Source organism: Lissotriton vulgaris, chromosome 9 (assembly GCF_964263255.1).
Source record: "Lissotriton vulgaris chromosome 9, aLisVul1.2, whole genome shotgun sequence".
NCBI lineage: Eukaryota > Metazoa > Chordata > Amphibia > Caudata > Salamandridae > Lissotriton > Lissotriton vulgaris.
In genome coordinates, this window is record NC_141697.1 from 1,133,144,743 (window position 1) to 1,133,162,214 (window position 17,472).

The following is a 17,472-nucleotide window of genomic DNA, read 5'->3' on the forward strand; positions in this document are numbered from 1 at the left end:
TCACACTTTGTCATTACCTTCTTACACTTCCTTGAGCACCACCCCTTCCCTTCTCCTTCCCCTCTCCGGGGCCCTAATTTTCATGATTTCCAGATTACAGTTATTAACTATATAGCATTGGTCATTAAATAATATATGCCAATCTGATTTTTTGCATACAGCAGTTTTAATTTGTGGTTTGTGTAATATATTGTGTCTGTTATTCACAAGACACATCCCTTTCTTACGGGGACCCCCCTCTTATATGTAACATGTTTGGGGAGGGAGCGGCAATTAAGAAGTCCTAGTTTCAGAGCAGAGATGGGTGGGTTCGAGGAGGGAGTCAGATTACATTGTGAACAGGTCGAGAATGCCTTACCTGCAGTAAGCGAGTGGTGGCAGGCTAGGGCATTCTTGGGTCGTAAGTTGTATAAGATGTCCGCTGTATACGTTATACGATCCTGAGGGGTACCAGGCATAGTGACGGGGCCTAGGGCCTTCTGGGCCCGGACGGGCCCAGACGGGCTTGCCTTTGGCGCGCCTTCGGCGCGCTGACGGCGCGCCCGCTGCGCCCGTCCGCTGCGCGTCCGGTAGTTGCACATCCTAAATGTACAAGGAAAAGGGGCGGGTGGGCGTGGCCTAAAGTGGGCGTGGCCTCTCTCCCTCGCTGAGAATGGCGGCAGGGAAGTTTGTTGGGTATTTGAGCGTTGCAGCGAAGGAGTCGCTGTTTGGGTGACTCAGAGCCCGCTTCAGGAGGAGAACGGGTGAGTGAAGGTTATTTTAAAAATACAGTATTTCGGCGAGTAAGTGACACAACAACAAATTTTAAAAATGGCAAGTTCTTCTCCCGGCTTCCGCCTCAGGAGCTGAGTAACCAACAGCTATTGGCACTGGGGAAGAGAGGGAACAATATAATGGACCCAAACTGCAGATGCCTAACTGCTTTGGTTGAATTGCAACAGAACACATGTTGGAGCCTCCCTCCAAGCATATCTGGATACACAAGTGTTGCAGGGATTCTGCTCCTACTTAGAACTGTGCAGAGACTTGAAACCTCAGTGAATTAGGGTGTACCAAAACTCACCTTGGTATCCAAAATCCCCTACCAGACTAGCAATCAGTGTCTCATTGGTTCTTCCATACCCCCAATGATTAGACAACCCAGAACATGAACTTAGAATACCTCAGGTAGCGTGGAACACATGAACACTCTTTCGTTATACTATCATACCAGTCCAAAACGAGGAGTAAATGAAGACACGTGCAGGTATGAAATATTTATTTCTAGTGCTGTGTTCTCAAGTGCAGTATCTTAGCTAATACAAGCAAACCTATTATAAGCAACAAGGTTACCAGCATAGTTACTATTCCATAGAATACAAAGGGAGAAAGCATGTTAAAATGCTAAAGGGAAGAAGGCTAAATTACACCTCAGTCTTACCCTCCATTGCTAGTATATTATATTATATCTACAGAAGGTCTCTTTGGGTTTACAAGGATGGCCCCATACCTCTGGTCCTAGTAGAAAGGTATCACATCATTTTCTACACCAGCTCTCTGCATGCGAATGTTCTTCAAGTGTGTGTGCATGCTTTGCGCAGTGCATTATTAAACGCGCCAAAATCAGAGGTAGCCACAGCTGCATATGTGTTATGTCTAGGACGTGCGCTGATCAGACCTAACAGCCACTGTGTTGAAAAAACCTTGAAGGCCTCGGCACTCACTGTTCAGACATAGCTTACCAAGCAAAGCTGATACAATAGGAAAACATCTTATTCTCGTGTGAAGCAAAACATTCTGCTAGACTCTAAACATTTATAATATTATGTGCTGTGTGCAAAAGCAGCAGAAAGGAAAAATGGCGTTTAAACTTCTAATAAGCTCATGCAAACTTAACCCAGTGTAGAGACAAAGCCCATCTCCATGACAAAAGTAATTTCACACAGTTTTGCTGAGAGGGAGCACCAAAAGTCTCATCAACCACGACTGCAGTGCCTGTGCTTGGAGTTGTGGCGGTGAGACATTGAATAAAGTCTGGGGACGCTGCCCATCACCTGGAAACCTCCGAGATTGAGGCCCCAGGAAGTGTACATGAGTCAACCGTGCTACAGGACAAATACTTCTGGTTAAGCAATGCAGAAAGGAAGGATGCAGCAGATTACGTATTGATGGCTGCCATTCTAGATGCATTTAGATATCAGGGCTTCACTTTATCATGCTAGGAGGACCTCCGAATGAGAAACTGATTTGTGAACCAGAAATTGGAAGTGTAGCCCGCCTACGGCTTAGATCTGAAGGGGTCCAACAGGCGTTTGCTACAATTAAAGTTTAGTTTCTTCAGAAGTACCAGCGGTGCATACAAAAGAAAAACGCCAGTCAAGACAAACTTAAGAGCACATATTTTGCAAAGCACAAGTGATGTGTGCAAGGCTAGGAAGAACGTGAGCATTCTTTCTTGGCAGAGCGCAGAGTTTTCCTCAGTGAGGTAATGCAAGATAAATGCTGGATGTATAAAACATTAAGAATTTATACCATGAGGTTTAGCAAATACTTCCCAAGGGTTTTTGGTGAATATTTTTTGCATTCTACCTACTTTACCCAAAAGAAATTAGGGCTTCAGGTGAGGAAGATGTACTTGCATGAAGATGCAGCTAGGCAGGTGATAATCAGTGGCACTATGAAATTTTAAAAGACGTTGGGACTGAACTTGCTTAGGCATAGTGAACAATGATGAGATATAACATGGAGTCTACCTGACCGATTCTAGAACCCTGTTCTACCCTAACCTTAGGGAGTACAGAATTTCTACGTGTCTGAGTGATATTTTTTAGTGTGAATGAGACTGTTGCTACTCAAGGTTGAAGGAAAGTTGCTTAGCTCTTTTAGGTTGAAGAAGTGTTGCAGCATTGAGTGTTGTTAGTTAGTTTTGAACTAAAAGAGTATTATGAATCCCTTGTATTGACCGTAATATTTTCATGCATTTATTGCCTTAGTTTCTATCTGGGGATGATGGTGGAGTATTGAAGATGTTGTAACTGAGTATATTAGCTGTATACTGACATTACAAGCCCTGGCAATCAATATACAAAATATGCTATTAAGCAGTGGTGCCCGCCACCTATCGAAAATAGTAGGGCAGATAGGGGGAGGGGTGTGGGGGGTGAGAGAAGGGGGCTTGGGAAATAAAATTTAAAAATCGTACCCGCTGCTCCACTCCTGTTGACGCTGCTGGCCGCCTCTGGCCCTGAAGTAGATGGGCCTCAAAGCACAGACTCCCCACTCAATACATGCGCTGCTCTCTAGCATGAGAGTAGTACCAAGATTGATCTGAGTTGCCTCATCTGCCACTCGGACGGTGCTTGGGGCCTATGGCTTTTCTCCAACCCAACTGTGCAACAAATCTGGCTTTCAGAAACATAGTGTGCATATCTGTTTGGTCGGCACTTATAAGGGCAACCTACTTCTCCTCCCTGCCATGCCTGGCCCGCCCAGTACTCAATCATTGCCTGGCTCAGACAGCGTTAAATAAAATGATAATAACATTGTGATATTATCGTTTTATGTATCATCTGCTGACTCTGGGCAGTGGGGCGAAGCTCCTTCGCCATTACGGAGTAGCCGCCCCGGCTATCAAGTTAAGAGGAACTACAGTGCATACATTTGCAAATCCTTCTGTTTTTATTCCACCTTCCATTCTTTATGTATTACTCAGCTGGCAAAACGTTCTTAGGAGTGGACATAGTGGCCCGACTACTTCATGAGAAAAATGTCACATGAAGTGCTAAAAACGTCAATTTGCGTCTTTAATGGTTAAATGTATATATGCCATAGTTTGGGATGTTTGATGTCTGTGGCGTAGTTAACGCAATATTTGTACTGTGTGGCATGGCTAATGCTATATTTGGACTGACTGATCTTTTGTGGAATCTGTCCAAGATCCATAAGCTGTCTGATGCAAAAATAGCTCCTTCAAATTGATGCCAAATGTAGCCGCAGCAGAGCAATATTGGGAATATTCAGGAAATGGAGGAGGAGATATGGAATTAGCTTGCAAACATCTGAACCTCGAGAGTTTATTTAAAATTAGTCTTTCTCTCAGATCAGGTGAAAAGATTAATGACCTGATTTAAAGTTTGGCCGAAGACGACTACTTCACAAACATGATTTTTATTTTAGTTATTTCATAAAGCGCATGGTTAAACCCACTGGTGTGTCCTTGCACTATAGATCTAATCTCACAGCAATAGTGAGAAAGGAAAAGGAGATTGTTATAACCTGTTGTATTGGTTGCACTTTTACATCAGTACTTTTTCTCTTTATTTAGAAGTGTAATTACATTATAGCTCTAGATACCGTCATAGAATGTCACTGTCATGATTTATAACTTGGTACATTCCACCCCTCCCTCTGCATCCAGTTGGTACATTCCATTCCCTGAGAGGCTGCCTTAGAATGTTGTGTTGAAGTGATTCACTGGTGGAGAGAGGACCAGTATGGAATAAAGATCTTCTAACCTTTATGGGCCTGCCGTCCTTTTATCAGAGATCCAGGCTGAATACCTTGGATGCCTTATCACAAGTGCATTAGGATATAATGCACTAGCCATAAGGGGATGGGATATCCGTCACATTTGTGACTTGAGTGCCCGACTTCCAAAATCTAAATTGAGTCCTAAGTCCATCCAGGTGCTTTAAGTGGCATAAATGACCCCTTTTACATTTTATTCATAGAAAACCCAATTTCACCTATGTCTGTGCTCATAAGTGCAAAAGAAAAACCCTAACCCTACTAGACCACTTAGTGCAAACTGACAGGAACTGTAGGTTTCTGGGGACATGAAGGTGCATGTTCATGGCCACCGCCCTTTGAGTTGATGCCAGAAAAGACATAGTGAGCTCATGTAAAGCCAATATGGAAATGTGTGAGTCACAAGAAACACACACCTAATACTTGTGAATGTCATACCCAATAAGAGAAAATATATTCTAGCTGGACCAAGTGTAGGTAATTGCAGAAGGTTTCACATTTGTAATAAGGCCTCTCATATCATCAACAGGCCAATGTGAGCAGGAGCTTTGGAGTCTCATTGATAAAACAAAAACTGGAGCAAATACGTACTTGCATTGCCCTTACAAGCTAAAGGCGGAAGGTTATTTTTACACGTGCAACTGTTGGAGGAACTGTTGAAAAAATCCCATTGAACGAGTAAGCAGTTGACAAAACGTTATTGGAAATCTACATGCCTAAACGCATCCGATGACTTCATACACTGCCTGGAGGTGAATATGCATATGAGACTGGAGAACTGTGCTGGGTGCTACAATCTCTCCTGGAGCTATTTCATTCAAAGAAAAAAAGAAGATGGCAAAAATCGACAAACACAAGAGAGGTACCAATGATGGCATCAAAAACAATAATACAGAATCCAATCTGAAGCTAGTTTCCATTCTAATGTAGTGTGCCATCAAATGTACACCATGGGATATAGTAAGCACTTGATACAACGTCCACGGTAAATTCAGTGTGTAAACTTGTAAGAACTATACTCCTACAACTGTTTAATGATCCATCTTTGTAAAGTTGCCATGCCACTAGATCTCCCTATTGACAGGCAAACATATATTTCCTTATGCGAAGTGTCCAGCTGAGAAGGTTTTTTTTTTTAAATCTAAAGAGCTTACATTTAGAAGCCATAAAAAGTTACAATCTCAAAAATGCACAATTTTAATCAATTTCGAATTAAAAAAAATCATACAATATCCTATTTACAATTAAAAACATTGGTGGTTAAAATTAGTGAATAATAAGAACCGGCATACTAGACCTGACACCATAAAATTATCTTATGAAATGAGCATACTTCATAGAAGTAAGAATTTATGTACATTTAAGATAAATTATGTGGAAAAGCCATAAAAATTGCAAATCCCCAATGTCGATATTAATAGAATTACGCATATGGGGTGATAGGACGCGACATGAGCATACCGAGCCTTGCGTTACAAGCTGGCTATCCTAGGAGGCGCATTGTCTTTGACCTTCTTTCTCCGGATCCACGGACAGGGCAGATAACGCGATACTGCCAGTGCAAAGAATTCCCTAGTGTCACTCTTAAGGAGCCTTAATGGTTCCCCACAGTGCCTCACACCCTTGGAGTTTAATGCTGCTTTTACCCAAATCTTGCGTGGTTTGCTATATTGTGGGTAGAAGAACATTAAATGTTAAGCAGTTTCAGCAATGCGGTTATCTTAACCAGGTGATTGATAAGATTGATATCAGAATGTATGGTGGGAGATCAACATGATTTTTATATTGCACTGTACAGTACATGATAAATTGAAGGTGTTCACTGTGGCTATCAACCTTGTAGGCACTCTGGAAAGTCATAGAAGTCACCTCCTATGTGCATTCTTGAACCACACAGATGTATCTAATGGTTCTTAAAAAACATTCAATCTGTTTATCAAAACATGCTTGTCATCACGGTTCATTCAAATACTTTATCATGATTAATGCAGAAGGAGTTATTGTGCAGGATATGCTCCTGAGCCTTTATTTATAGTCTTAACTAGACCTATGGCATCACTACTTTGGCTTTATGCGTGAATAGCAAGACCGTGATTAAATTAAAGGAAACCAAAGAGCTCACTTTATGCCCATGACTTTGTTATATTGTATTGAACCAATGGAGCATTTGATACTGGTAGCAGTATTGTTTGAAGGAAAAATTGTTTCATCCTACATAGTAAATAAACATTTCAAAAGTTTCATAAGGACAAGTAGCTTGAAGCTGTTATTTCTCAGATTCTAACGAAATGTAGTGTCTGGTTGTGCCAATGCCAATGCCAAACGTCAAGTTCTGATGTCAGTCCACCTCAACCCTCAATGTGTGTCTTCGTCTGTGCCAATGAGGACATACCAATCACTCCCAAATGCCAGAAGAAAGGGAGAATTAAAGTGACAAACTGCATGATTAGGTGTTCTTTAGCATATTGATCTCTGGTGGTACGTCATTGGTTGCCATATAAATTGGTATTCATAGAGATTCTTGGGTGGTACGACCCTTCACTAATCAGAGAAGGGATATGCAGCATGTTATTATTTACAAAAAGCGCTCAACATTCAAAATAAACATAGAAGTATGTATACTTCTGGGCTTCGGAAAGGTGGATCATAGTGAACCAAAGCAAATCTGAGGCGTATCTGGTAAGTCCAATACTCAAGAAATGGATCAAGGTTTGTCTGAGCTGGAAAGGGAGAAACAAAGCAATACAGCAAGCCAGCAGAGCGCAAGGTGAGCATAACAGGCAGAGAAGTCAATGAACCGTGAAGGGAAAACACAGTATACGGCAAAACCAAACCAGAATTCACAGCAAGGTCAACAGGCAAAGAAATCAAAATACAGAGGAACTGTAAAGAGATAAAAACATCAAAATAAGGGATGGGAAACTTAGCAAACTAGTGGAAAGCAGAGAGCCAGTAGAACATGAAAGTTGCCTGGCAGCTTGATCAGGTCTTTTTGATGTTTACATACTGCACCTTTCTGTCATGACCCAGAAGTCCTCTCTTGACTAAGGATGTCTTGCTAGTCACGTTGTCCCAGCCACCATAGGCCAGTTTGCCTCAGCCTTCAAGGAATACCCCTAACAGGTGTTCTCATCTCTATCCTCAAACTCTGAATACCTTACTGGTTCCTGAAATGTATAAACTAATGTTAGGTGACAAATTTAACAATTTAAAGTCCGAAATTGAGTTGCCTGCCTACATTTTGAATTGTTTAGCCACGCATGTTACCTGAAAAACTCTTCCTGGTACAGTCCTTTGTAGTTCCAAGCCCATGAGGGTTCAGGCTTCAAAATAAGGCTCAACAGGAATATTTTCCCGAATAAGTTCTGCCAAGATCTCTTATTCCAAACAGATGAGTTCTAATGACAGCAAGGAGGGATTCTCCCAACCGCCAATAGAAATATCGTGCTCTGACCACTGGAAAGTGAAGTGAAGTTTAGTTTGTACCGAAGAAAGGGGCTATAGTTACACCTACATTCCTATTTCCATTAGATGCAATATGGATTTCTTCATCAAATCAGCCACCTCACTGCTGTTGGGCAGTGTCTGGTGCATTTGAATCAAAACAAAGGATTTGAGAAGGATCACTCCATATATCTTCTTGTGACATAGCACCAGGCTCCTGTAGGTTTTATGGAAGGAGGAAAATTGGTATGTTGTAATTAGCCAAATGCTAACAAATTCGAGATCTGGTAACAATTTTACCTCATTATACTTATTTATGAAATTAAAGATAGCACCAACGTAATACATGCAAGTGAAAGTTTTACAGAATGTTACTGAAAATATTTTAATAGTCTAACTCTTTGGTTTATCTCTCCCTTGGCATTAAATTGTTTGGAACAATTAGTTGTCGCAAGTGATAAGGGACTACAAAATAAGCGGGCAGAGGAACTACACGGACAAATATCAGAAGCTCAGTGAAATTTGTTTTTTAAACACAAGAAAAACCATTACCCCAGCCTACACGCAGAAAAACAGTTCTTTACTATGCACAGGTGTCTTTATTCAAATGTGGCATGTACATATGTAAGTGTAATGGCAGGACATCGGAATGTGTTTTGTCCACACTGTCAACAACTGATTGTAATATTTAAGATAATTGATATAACAATGGGAATATGCCAAACTTCAAATCTGTGACATGTGACTTGCATAAGGAAATTGGTGGACCATCCTACTAGTAAGCAGTGAGTGAGGTTTGCTTATGTGAATTCAGCAATTTAGAGAATTGAGTTTTGAGTACTCGGATAGAGGTGGAGGATGAGCAACTCTATTCCACATAATTTTGTTGTGTTAATATACAAACTATTGTTTTCGGCTCAAAGCCACAGTAGGTGTTTTTTTTTGTTTTTTTTTAAATGAAAGTAGCAGTATGCCTATTCTGTTAATACTATTACCTTTAAACTAAGTATTTTAATTTTGTAATCCTATTTATTCAAGTTTTGTTAAAACTTTCTACAATATACAGTCATTGAGGATGAAAACATCCATCGATGGAAGTTAACAAATTCGTACAATAATATTGCATCAATGGGATAGATGAATTGAAAAGTACCAATACTTAAGAAAACATTACTGTGGATAATAATAATAACCTTGAATTTGTAAAGCGCACAGCTGACTGCGAATTGGTTTGTAAGCGCTGGGGGCCCTCTGGAAGATTAAGCGAGCTATTGCCCAGAGTCGCATGGTACTGGGCTGACCTGGCGCCGGGGATCGAACCGTGAACCCCGTGGTCCGGAGTCAGGCACCCTGGCCGCTGCGCCACACTTCTTATACTAACGGGAACTGAAAAAGCATTGCAACCAATAATCAGTAAATATTTCGAGTAGCGTTGCGTCTGATTGTTATAAAAATAACACGAACCCCTAAGGGAGCAAAAAAAGTAAACATGACACCAGCCAGGTCCCCGCAGCAGCTAAATAGGTGAGCAGGAAACTCTGGTCATAAGTCGGCATTTATGCTGGCACCTGGAGAGTGCACCAATTATCCAATGTATCAAAAAGGAGGCAAGAGCAATTCCAGCCCCAACGTAGATTATAAGGGTGTATAAGAGGGAATGGGAAACTAGGTAAGAAGCCAGATTATGTAAGGCCACGACAGTGAGAATGTGTAAGACAAATGAATCTGGGAGTCTCTCTTACAGCTCTAAAAGGATAGTGCAGTGATCCTGTTGGCAACAGCATGGATTTAAATAGGGTTCATTGGCATCATCCTTAACCTGCTTCATTAAGGCATCAAGCAAAGCGTCACAATACATTGCTTTTGGTCTCCTTCGGATACTGTTTTTTCTCCCCTGAGGAGAGTTGTACCCTTCACTCTGCTATGGGCCTCATTTCTTTAGTGGGCACAAAGGGGCATAAAGGGGAGATCTCCAACACATAGATATCGCTGGCTTTGTAATGAACAGCGAGAGGTACATTAATCTGGTAGTAACTGAGGTATCTGAGAAGGAGGCCAAGCAGTCAATCCCCCGGGTCCACAGCTATCTAATGTTCTATTATGGTAGCGATGTCTGCAATTACTTTGGAACAAAGCAATTGTAAGGGTGGGCAGTCCCAAAAACATATGGAGAATATCAGCCAGAGCTGCATAACTGCGGAGCACGAGAGGCAAGCATCTGGTGCCACTGGGTATATCCTGTGAAGTTTGTGTAAAGTCAAATAAGCTCTATGCTAGACGTGAATACACTGAACCCAGTCATTGCATGGAACTTTTGGGGGTATTTCAGGATTTTAGCCACCCTACATCAGTGAAGTGCTGCACAAGTGCTTCCTCGAAATTATCTCGCAAAGGAAGCGAGCTAGTACCCATGTATTGTTGGATAGCTTTCAACACCAGGTAACTAAACGTCGGCCATTCACAATTGTATGTAGTATTTGCAAGAAGATATTTTTTTATCCTGGTTCAGCCAACTGTATGCTCCACTGCTTTTTTAAGACATCATTAACTCTTCCACGTAAATCATGCATCTCCATCAGGTCTTAGGAGCTAGTAAGAAAGCCCTCCTTGAAGAGACCCACACTGTACTTAAACCTATCTCTTTCCATTTGTTGAACTCTGTAAATCGGAGGGGACCCCCAGTGGTTGGAAGACTCTGTAGGGATGTTGTTGAGGCATAGGAATCTAGAAGTTTTGCAAAGGTGATAGCATGTTTTAAACTAGCTTGGTTTCTCTTGAGTAAAAGGGGAAGTTTAACAAACTTGGCGGTGCGATGGAATAAGACTGAGTGGAGACTCCTGTTTCAGATCAAAATTAGGAAGAAGCCAGTCTCTCGTATGTGATGTTCAGAGAGCCATTGCACCGGCCATTGCAGGTGTTGTACTGCAAGATACTAGCCACGAAAGTCTAGAACCTCCAAGCCTTTGCCTGAGGTTGGGAGTTTCAACTTGGATAAAGCAATGTGTTTCCTTCCCATCTGCCAGATTAGCGTGACTGACAGTGCATCAAGTTCCTGGAAGGTGGTAGGGGGAAGCTGTAGTGGAAGACTAGTGAAATGATACAGGAGCTATAGAAGCATTATCATTTTAGCAAAGGATATCCAACCAGTCACTGTGAGGGGAAATAAAAAAAAAAAGGTAATTTGTGAACTAAGTGAGCGAGCTAATTGTCTTAATCAGTTTGCCCTCCAACAGATCTAAGTGTGTATGGTATATTTTTACACCTAGATGTTGAAGAGTGGACAAAATTAAGGCCAATAACCTTTAAACGTATTCTATGTCGGATGCTCACTTTAGTTGTTACTTAAAGTGTATTATGATAAAAAAGTGCCCATAGGATATGGAGGGAACTGTTGTCAATTTCTAATATGAGATGTAGCTGTGACCAAAAATTCAAATATTGTATACACCATGTGGGGACAACTGACACAAATGTACTCACAGGGTTGTTAATATTCTTAACTTAAATCACATAAGGATGCTCTCCATTTGTAGAGTATAGGCAGGGCGATAGTATTACTGTCTTGCAGTGCTGCCTCAATCATCTTCTCACAAGCTGTTTGTGTAATTGAAATGTTCATGTCTTCATTTTTACCTGGGAAACTGCAGCATTTAATCGAATGCTAATTAATTCCCTGGCCTGTTTTTTAACTGGTGTTGTCTGGTAGGGCATATTCGTGACTCTTTTTTCAAATGCTTCCTTGGTTTAAACCCTTTGAGTTAAGTCTGGGGTACTTAGAGGATCTTATGTATATTGAGGTTTATTATTTCAACACAATGGGTCTTTTGGCAAGAAAAGAACATGTTATCATTGTTTCAACAGTGAATTTGGTCCAGGCTCTCAACACAGTTTGACTGATGGGATGTGCAAATCTGAATTTATGTGTTAACCTAACTTTCTAAAATTCGAATTGAACTTCAACATTCTTTGATAATCACTTGACAACTGAGACCATAAACTAGAATACTGATCAAAGGTGCTGTCAAGAATGTGTAGTTTTCAGTAATCATCCTTGCCATAGACTAATCCAGATGTCCCATACTGACATTATTTGAAAAATCCTTAAAATCATGTGAATGGAATAAAAGCAAGAAGATGATTCTACTACTGCACTCCTCACAATTCGTTTAAATAATGATCAAATGGCTACAGTTCTCTTCAGATTTATATTCATTGTGTTGTGTGTTAAATTACATTTATTATGTTTCAGGAGCATGCATCTCAGGAAAACCAACAAACTCAAGTACAGACCAGTGATAGGTAATTCTCACTGATATCTTTCATTCAATTATTGTCAGACGTGTCCATCTGCACTTGAAGTGTCTTAGGTACTGCAGTGTGTAAGTATAATGAAATAGAATATTTCGGATACCTGGGCAATAACTGAAATGACAGAGTTCTTTGTGAAAGACATGTTTGTAGATTGTTTTGGCTTATAAAATGAACTCTTTAAAGTAACTGGTATATGGTAGGAGCATAGTGTAGTTACTCAACTAATATTATCAAGAATCGTTAAAGGAAAATAAGGACTACAAAAAATCATTGAACTCCTCCCCCGCCCCCTTGCTGTAGCTACTTATCACATGAGATTCAACAAAAAGGGGTAACCCTGTGTCCCTCAGAACCTGGGTATTGGTAATTAAACAAACAAACGGTTCTGTTGGGTAAGACGAATTACTTTGTAAAATGCTAGTATATGCACATGAAACAAATATAAGAACTCTCTGATACAAAGCTGCAAATTGAGGAATCAATGCTCAAGCTGAAAACACGAATGAGTGATATAGCCAAATGTTGAATTCTTAAGCATTTATATTTAGAATTAAAAATAGTTTGTGCTGAATTACTCCATTCAGTTACAAAACAATCAATACAAAGTAAGACCATCAAACATAAATACAGTTCAGTGACAGTAGGAGCAAAACGTGCTCAAGTGCTAAGATATATATACAGTGATAATGAATAACTACAATTATATACAAAGATGATAAATAGGCCAACAATTAATTAATCTCCAGGGAATCCTAATACAGTGTGGAGGAATCGCAGAGTTTTCTTGACCTAATTGGGCGTCGACGTTTCGACCCTAATGCGCCCCAGTCGGTGGTCGCGGCGGGTCTTTTTCAAGACTGGAGGTGGACAAATGACAGTATAATTCAGGAATAATGATTTGCCCGATGTACTGCCACTCATTTGCTGGTCATATCCATCGTGTAGACGATCAGATAAAGTAGGCTTGCGGTCGGGACCTGGACGTGATTCCCGACCGCGAGCCTACTTTATCTGATCATCTACACGATCAGATAAGCCACCCACTTTCACTTTTTTCACCAACACCACAATTTTAATTCACTGTAAGGTCCTGAAGAAAGCCCTACGCAGTTTTATATGGGCTGAAACATGTCAACATAACAGATAACTGAGACAACTAAAAAGTCCTTGTAGTTATCCACTTGTTTTTAATCTATCCTGGGCCACTGGGAATAAAGAATCTTTAATCAGAGTCCCAGAGATATTTTTAATACACCACTTCATCACACTTTCACCAAAACCCAGCTCCACTGTAATCGGGTGTCGCAGCACAGCTGAGTAGCATCCGGCTACTCAGCTAGGAACCCGATGATGAAGCAGGACACCAACTAGGTTGGTGTGTGAGGGTTCTTCTAATAAACCCCTGCGGTGCCAGACACTGCAGTGTCGGACATTCTTCTAGACAGGTCTTTGCTGGATTACACCCTTCTCCAAAAAACATGGAGTGGTAGAAGTCATGGATGACCATGCATACTCCCATATAAAAGACAGGTAATCGCTTTGAAGTGATATTTGCTCTGATATGCCATCTGCAATCATAGCAATCCCTGTCCTGGCCCATACTCCGCTTGTACAATGCCCTGTTCTTGATCAGTTTGTTAGTTGCACATCAAGTGCCACAAACATTTCTACTTCTGTGACCAGAAACTTGAATACCAATCATGATACCTCAATGCCCAGAAGAGTGTTGCAGAAGTTATCATGGAGAGAGTCCCCTTCTGACATATAAACTATGATGCCCTTTGCTGACATCCAGAAACTAGTAAAGCATCGTGAAAAGGCAAACCTCACTTGTGAATGTAAAGTGAGATGCATTTACTGTCCTGCATACATATGTTACCATGGGAGAGAAATTGTCTCCTTTTGGTCCCAAGTTATGGAAGCAGAAACTCTTATTCAGTTATATACTACACTGTTGTCCTTTTACCTGTTTCCCCCAGTTTAGGTCCCTCCCAATACCAGAATGATGACTTAATGACCTCCTCCGATAGAATAACTGGCTCAAAATCAGTGAGTTAGCCAACCAATCAGATGCCTATGCCGAAAAACAGCACTTAGGTGGCTAATATTTCACTCTAAATCAACACTTACCAAACCTAAGGGTATCAAGCTAAATAACATTAGAGCGTCTAGCTACCACCATGAAAACTAACTATGCTAGCCATCAATTTCAATTGCTATCAGGAATATCTTCTCCTCTGAAGAGGTTCTGCTGTATCTTAACACGCCATCTTTATTAAAGAGGGCCAGGGCACATGCGAAGAGACTGGCAGTTTGGAGGGCAATAACCATCCTCCCTTGCATGGAAAGATCTTTACTTCATACATCCCATTTCATCAAGAACACAACTGCCTCCTCTGGTGTTTCTAATCTCGGTTCTGCCCATGTCTTGGGCTAAAAACGGCACACCAACACTAGAAAGAGCTTTTTTCATCCAAAGGCCAATCTAGTGCCACAATCCTTAGTGAACTTTCAACAATGCTGGACAAGTTGAATGACAACATGCACATCTGCCATCTACCTAGGTCTACCAGAATCGGTTGCAAGATATACTTGTTTTCTGGTCGCAAATACTGGTCACAGTTTGTGAACCAGAAAGTTTTTATGCAAACTGGCCTATACACAAATAGGTCGGTTCACAAAAAAATAATTCAGATTGGGTCACAATCTGACCTACCACATTAATTTGTCACTCACTTATTTGAGTAACGGTTGCCTGCTGGAGCCAGCCTACTACCATGTCTGTTTGACTTTAAGATACCTTTTTATTTTTTACTAGATTTTGTAGAAATTGACAGATTACCGGAGAAGTTTTCTTCTTTTTTTATTTTTTAAAGTTTCTTTGAATATTGGCAGTGGTCCCCAGGAACTCTATCGAATCCGTAACTTTTCAATGGTTTGCGACCAGAACTGCAGTTGCAAACCATCATTACAAATGAGGAATCGCTGTTTGGATGCAACGGCTACAACACACCCCTTCCAAATAGCGATTCATAAACCATTTCTAAAATCATTTACCAAACAGCAAATACTTTTGAAACTGTGTGAGTGGGTTTAATATGAAGGTAAAAACATCTTAACAGTTGCAAACTCACTAATTTAGCAAATCGCAGGTTTGTGACCACTAAATCGTTTTATACATATGGCTCTTTCTTGACTTCATGAATAGAAGTATCCTGCTGGTTGGTGACCGAAGAGTCAGTATTGTTTCAAGTCCTCTTCATTATGTACATGCCACCACTCACGGTCCTTCAATGGCCACAGTTTAGCACATCAGGAGTACATTTATGGCACCCAAATTCGATTCAATTACGTGAGGCACTGCCTGCCTCAACACTGCACATGTAAATAAACCAGAATGGGTTGTGTCTGAGCACATAAGACCAATGTCTTGATGCCTAGTCCTGGAGATTTCTGTTCACCCACATGCTTCTTTCATGGTCTTCCTGTAAACTCTATTCTTGAAGTTTGCCATTTTTGCTGTAATTTCCCTCTTATCCTTACCTCCTCTGAGCATCTCATTCTTGCTTCCACAATGGATCACTTCTGTCATTTCCCTAACAGATTATTGTAATGTTGTGTGTGGTGGTAGTCTACCCAAGCTCAAGGCTAGGCTCTAATGAGCAAACATTAATGCTGCTCAACTGATCCTTTCTAATAAAAAAAAGACAGATCACACAATGAATGAATTTGAATTTGTAGAGCGCAACTAAACCCGAAGACAGCAACTTTAGGCTACAATCACTGCCAACATCCTATCAAATCAAATACTTTAATTTATTGGACATTAATAAGGCCTATCTTTGATCCCTTAAACCCTCAGGTTTCATTAATTACCCTCTACCAGAGCCACTGTATCAACAACAACTCACCACTCTAGATCCAGCATAGTTGACGCTTGGCTGAAATGATACTGCTCTAATTCAAGAAACAGTTCTCATTGGACTAAACAGAGCAGAGTTTCAACCCCCATGTATCTAGTGAGATCTTACTAATGTTAGGAACTATCTCCTTGTTTCTAGTATCCATTTCAATTGAAGTTTACAATGAGGACAGTGATAACCAACTTTATGTATTTTTCTTTGAATATTACTGATATCCTTGTGAGGTCCGGTTTAGACCACTAAAGGACATAATATGCCTTCTAGTTATTGTTTTGGATAGGTTCAGATTTTTTGTGTTCTGTGCCTTGAACCTTATGGTCCTATGACACCCTTAAAAGAGTCCGCCTTTTGGTCTTAATGACCAGATGTGCAATGCTTCTTCAACTAATTTCTGTATTTCATATCTGTTCACCCTGGTCACACTGCTTAGAACCTGTGGAGTTTTTTAATGAATAACCCAAAGAATATGAAAGTCCAATTTTAGATAAAATCGCTTTACCCATCCCACTCAGTCGCGTCCATCAGACACGGACATTTGGCACTAACTGAATAGATTTCTTATATTTACCTAAACGCTGTCTTAAATGAAAACTTCTGTGACTGGTAATTTACCATTGAATGGTTAACATATCTGACCTAGATCAATGAACTCTCCATCTGGACCTTCTCCAGAAGCAAAAATGATGGGCCTGTATGTGTATTTAAAACTCAAAACTAGGGCTATTACAAGACCCACTTGGAAACCAGTCAGGTTTAAGATTCTGTCAATCAAGATTTCAATGGACCTGGATGAAGGGCCACTCAGTCTCACTCTGTACATCGCACATTCAACCCCAGATCAGCCTCAAATGTTTTACAACAATGGGGAGCATTAAAAATTTAAATTATTTCAGTGTAGTGTTTAGTTTCAACTTGTAAGCAGGTTTTCACACCTGAAGACCAATAAGCATTGCACTGCACAAACAGACCACTGAAATCATTAAACTATTTTGGCTCCAAGTCAAGAAGAGTCAAAATAGAAATATTTCTCCTCTGCGCTTAAATCCTTACAAAATCAACCATCTCACCACATAATGTATCTCTTGTAGCACTAAAAACCTTCCAGTTGGTAGTATAAAAATATTTTCATACATACATTCCAGAGGTAAATACATTTCTATTGAAGCCCCAGCACTTTGGAAATGCATTCTCTGGCCATCCACTACAAGCCAGACTCTGCAAATTGTTGCAAAGGATTTAACGAGTCGTCTTAAAATAAGCAATGTTCACTTGACAGCTGTCTTGTTTA

The 17,472-nt window shown here is 40.6% G+C and overlaps 1 protein-coding gene across 1 annotated transcript in view; it reads left to right on the forward strand.

The window, feature by feature from the left end:
- Positions 1-17,472, forward strand: part of WNK2 (WNK lysine deficient protein kinase 2) — a 621,829-nt gene that overhangs the window by 410,520 nt on the left and 193,837 nt on the right. The window contains exon 13 of the mRNA XM_086939164.1: positions 12,200-12,249. Within this exon, the coding sequence (XP_086795290.1) occupies positions 12,200-12,249 (50 nt within the window). The remainder of the gene's footprint in view (positions 1-12,199; positions 12,250-17,472) is intronic.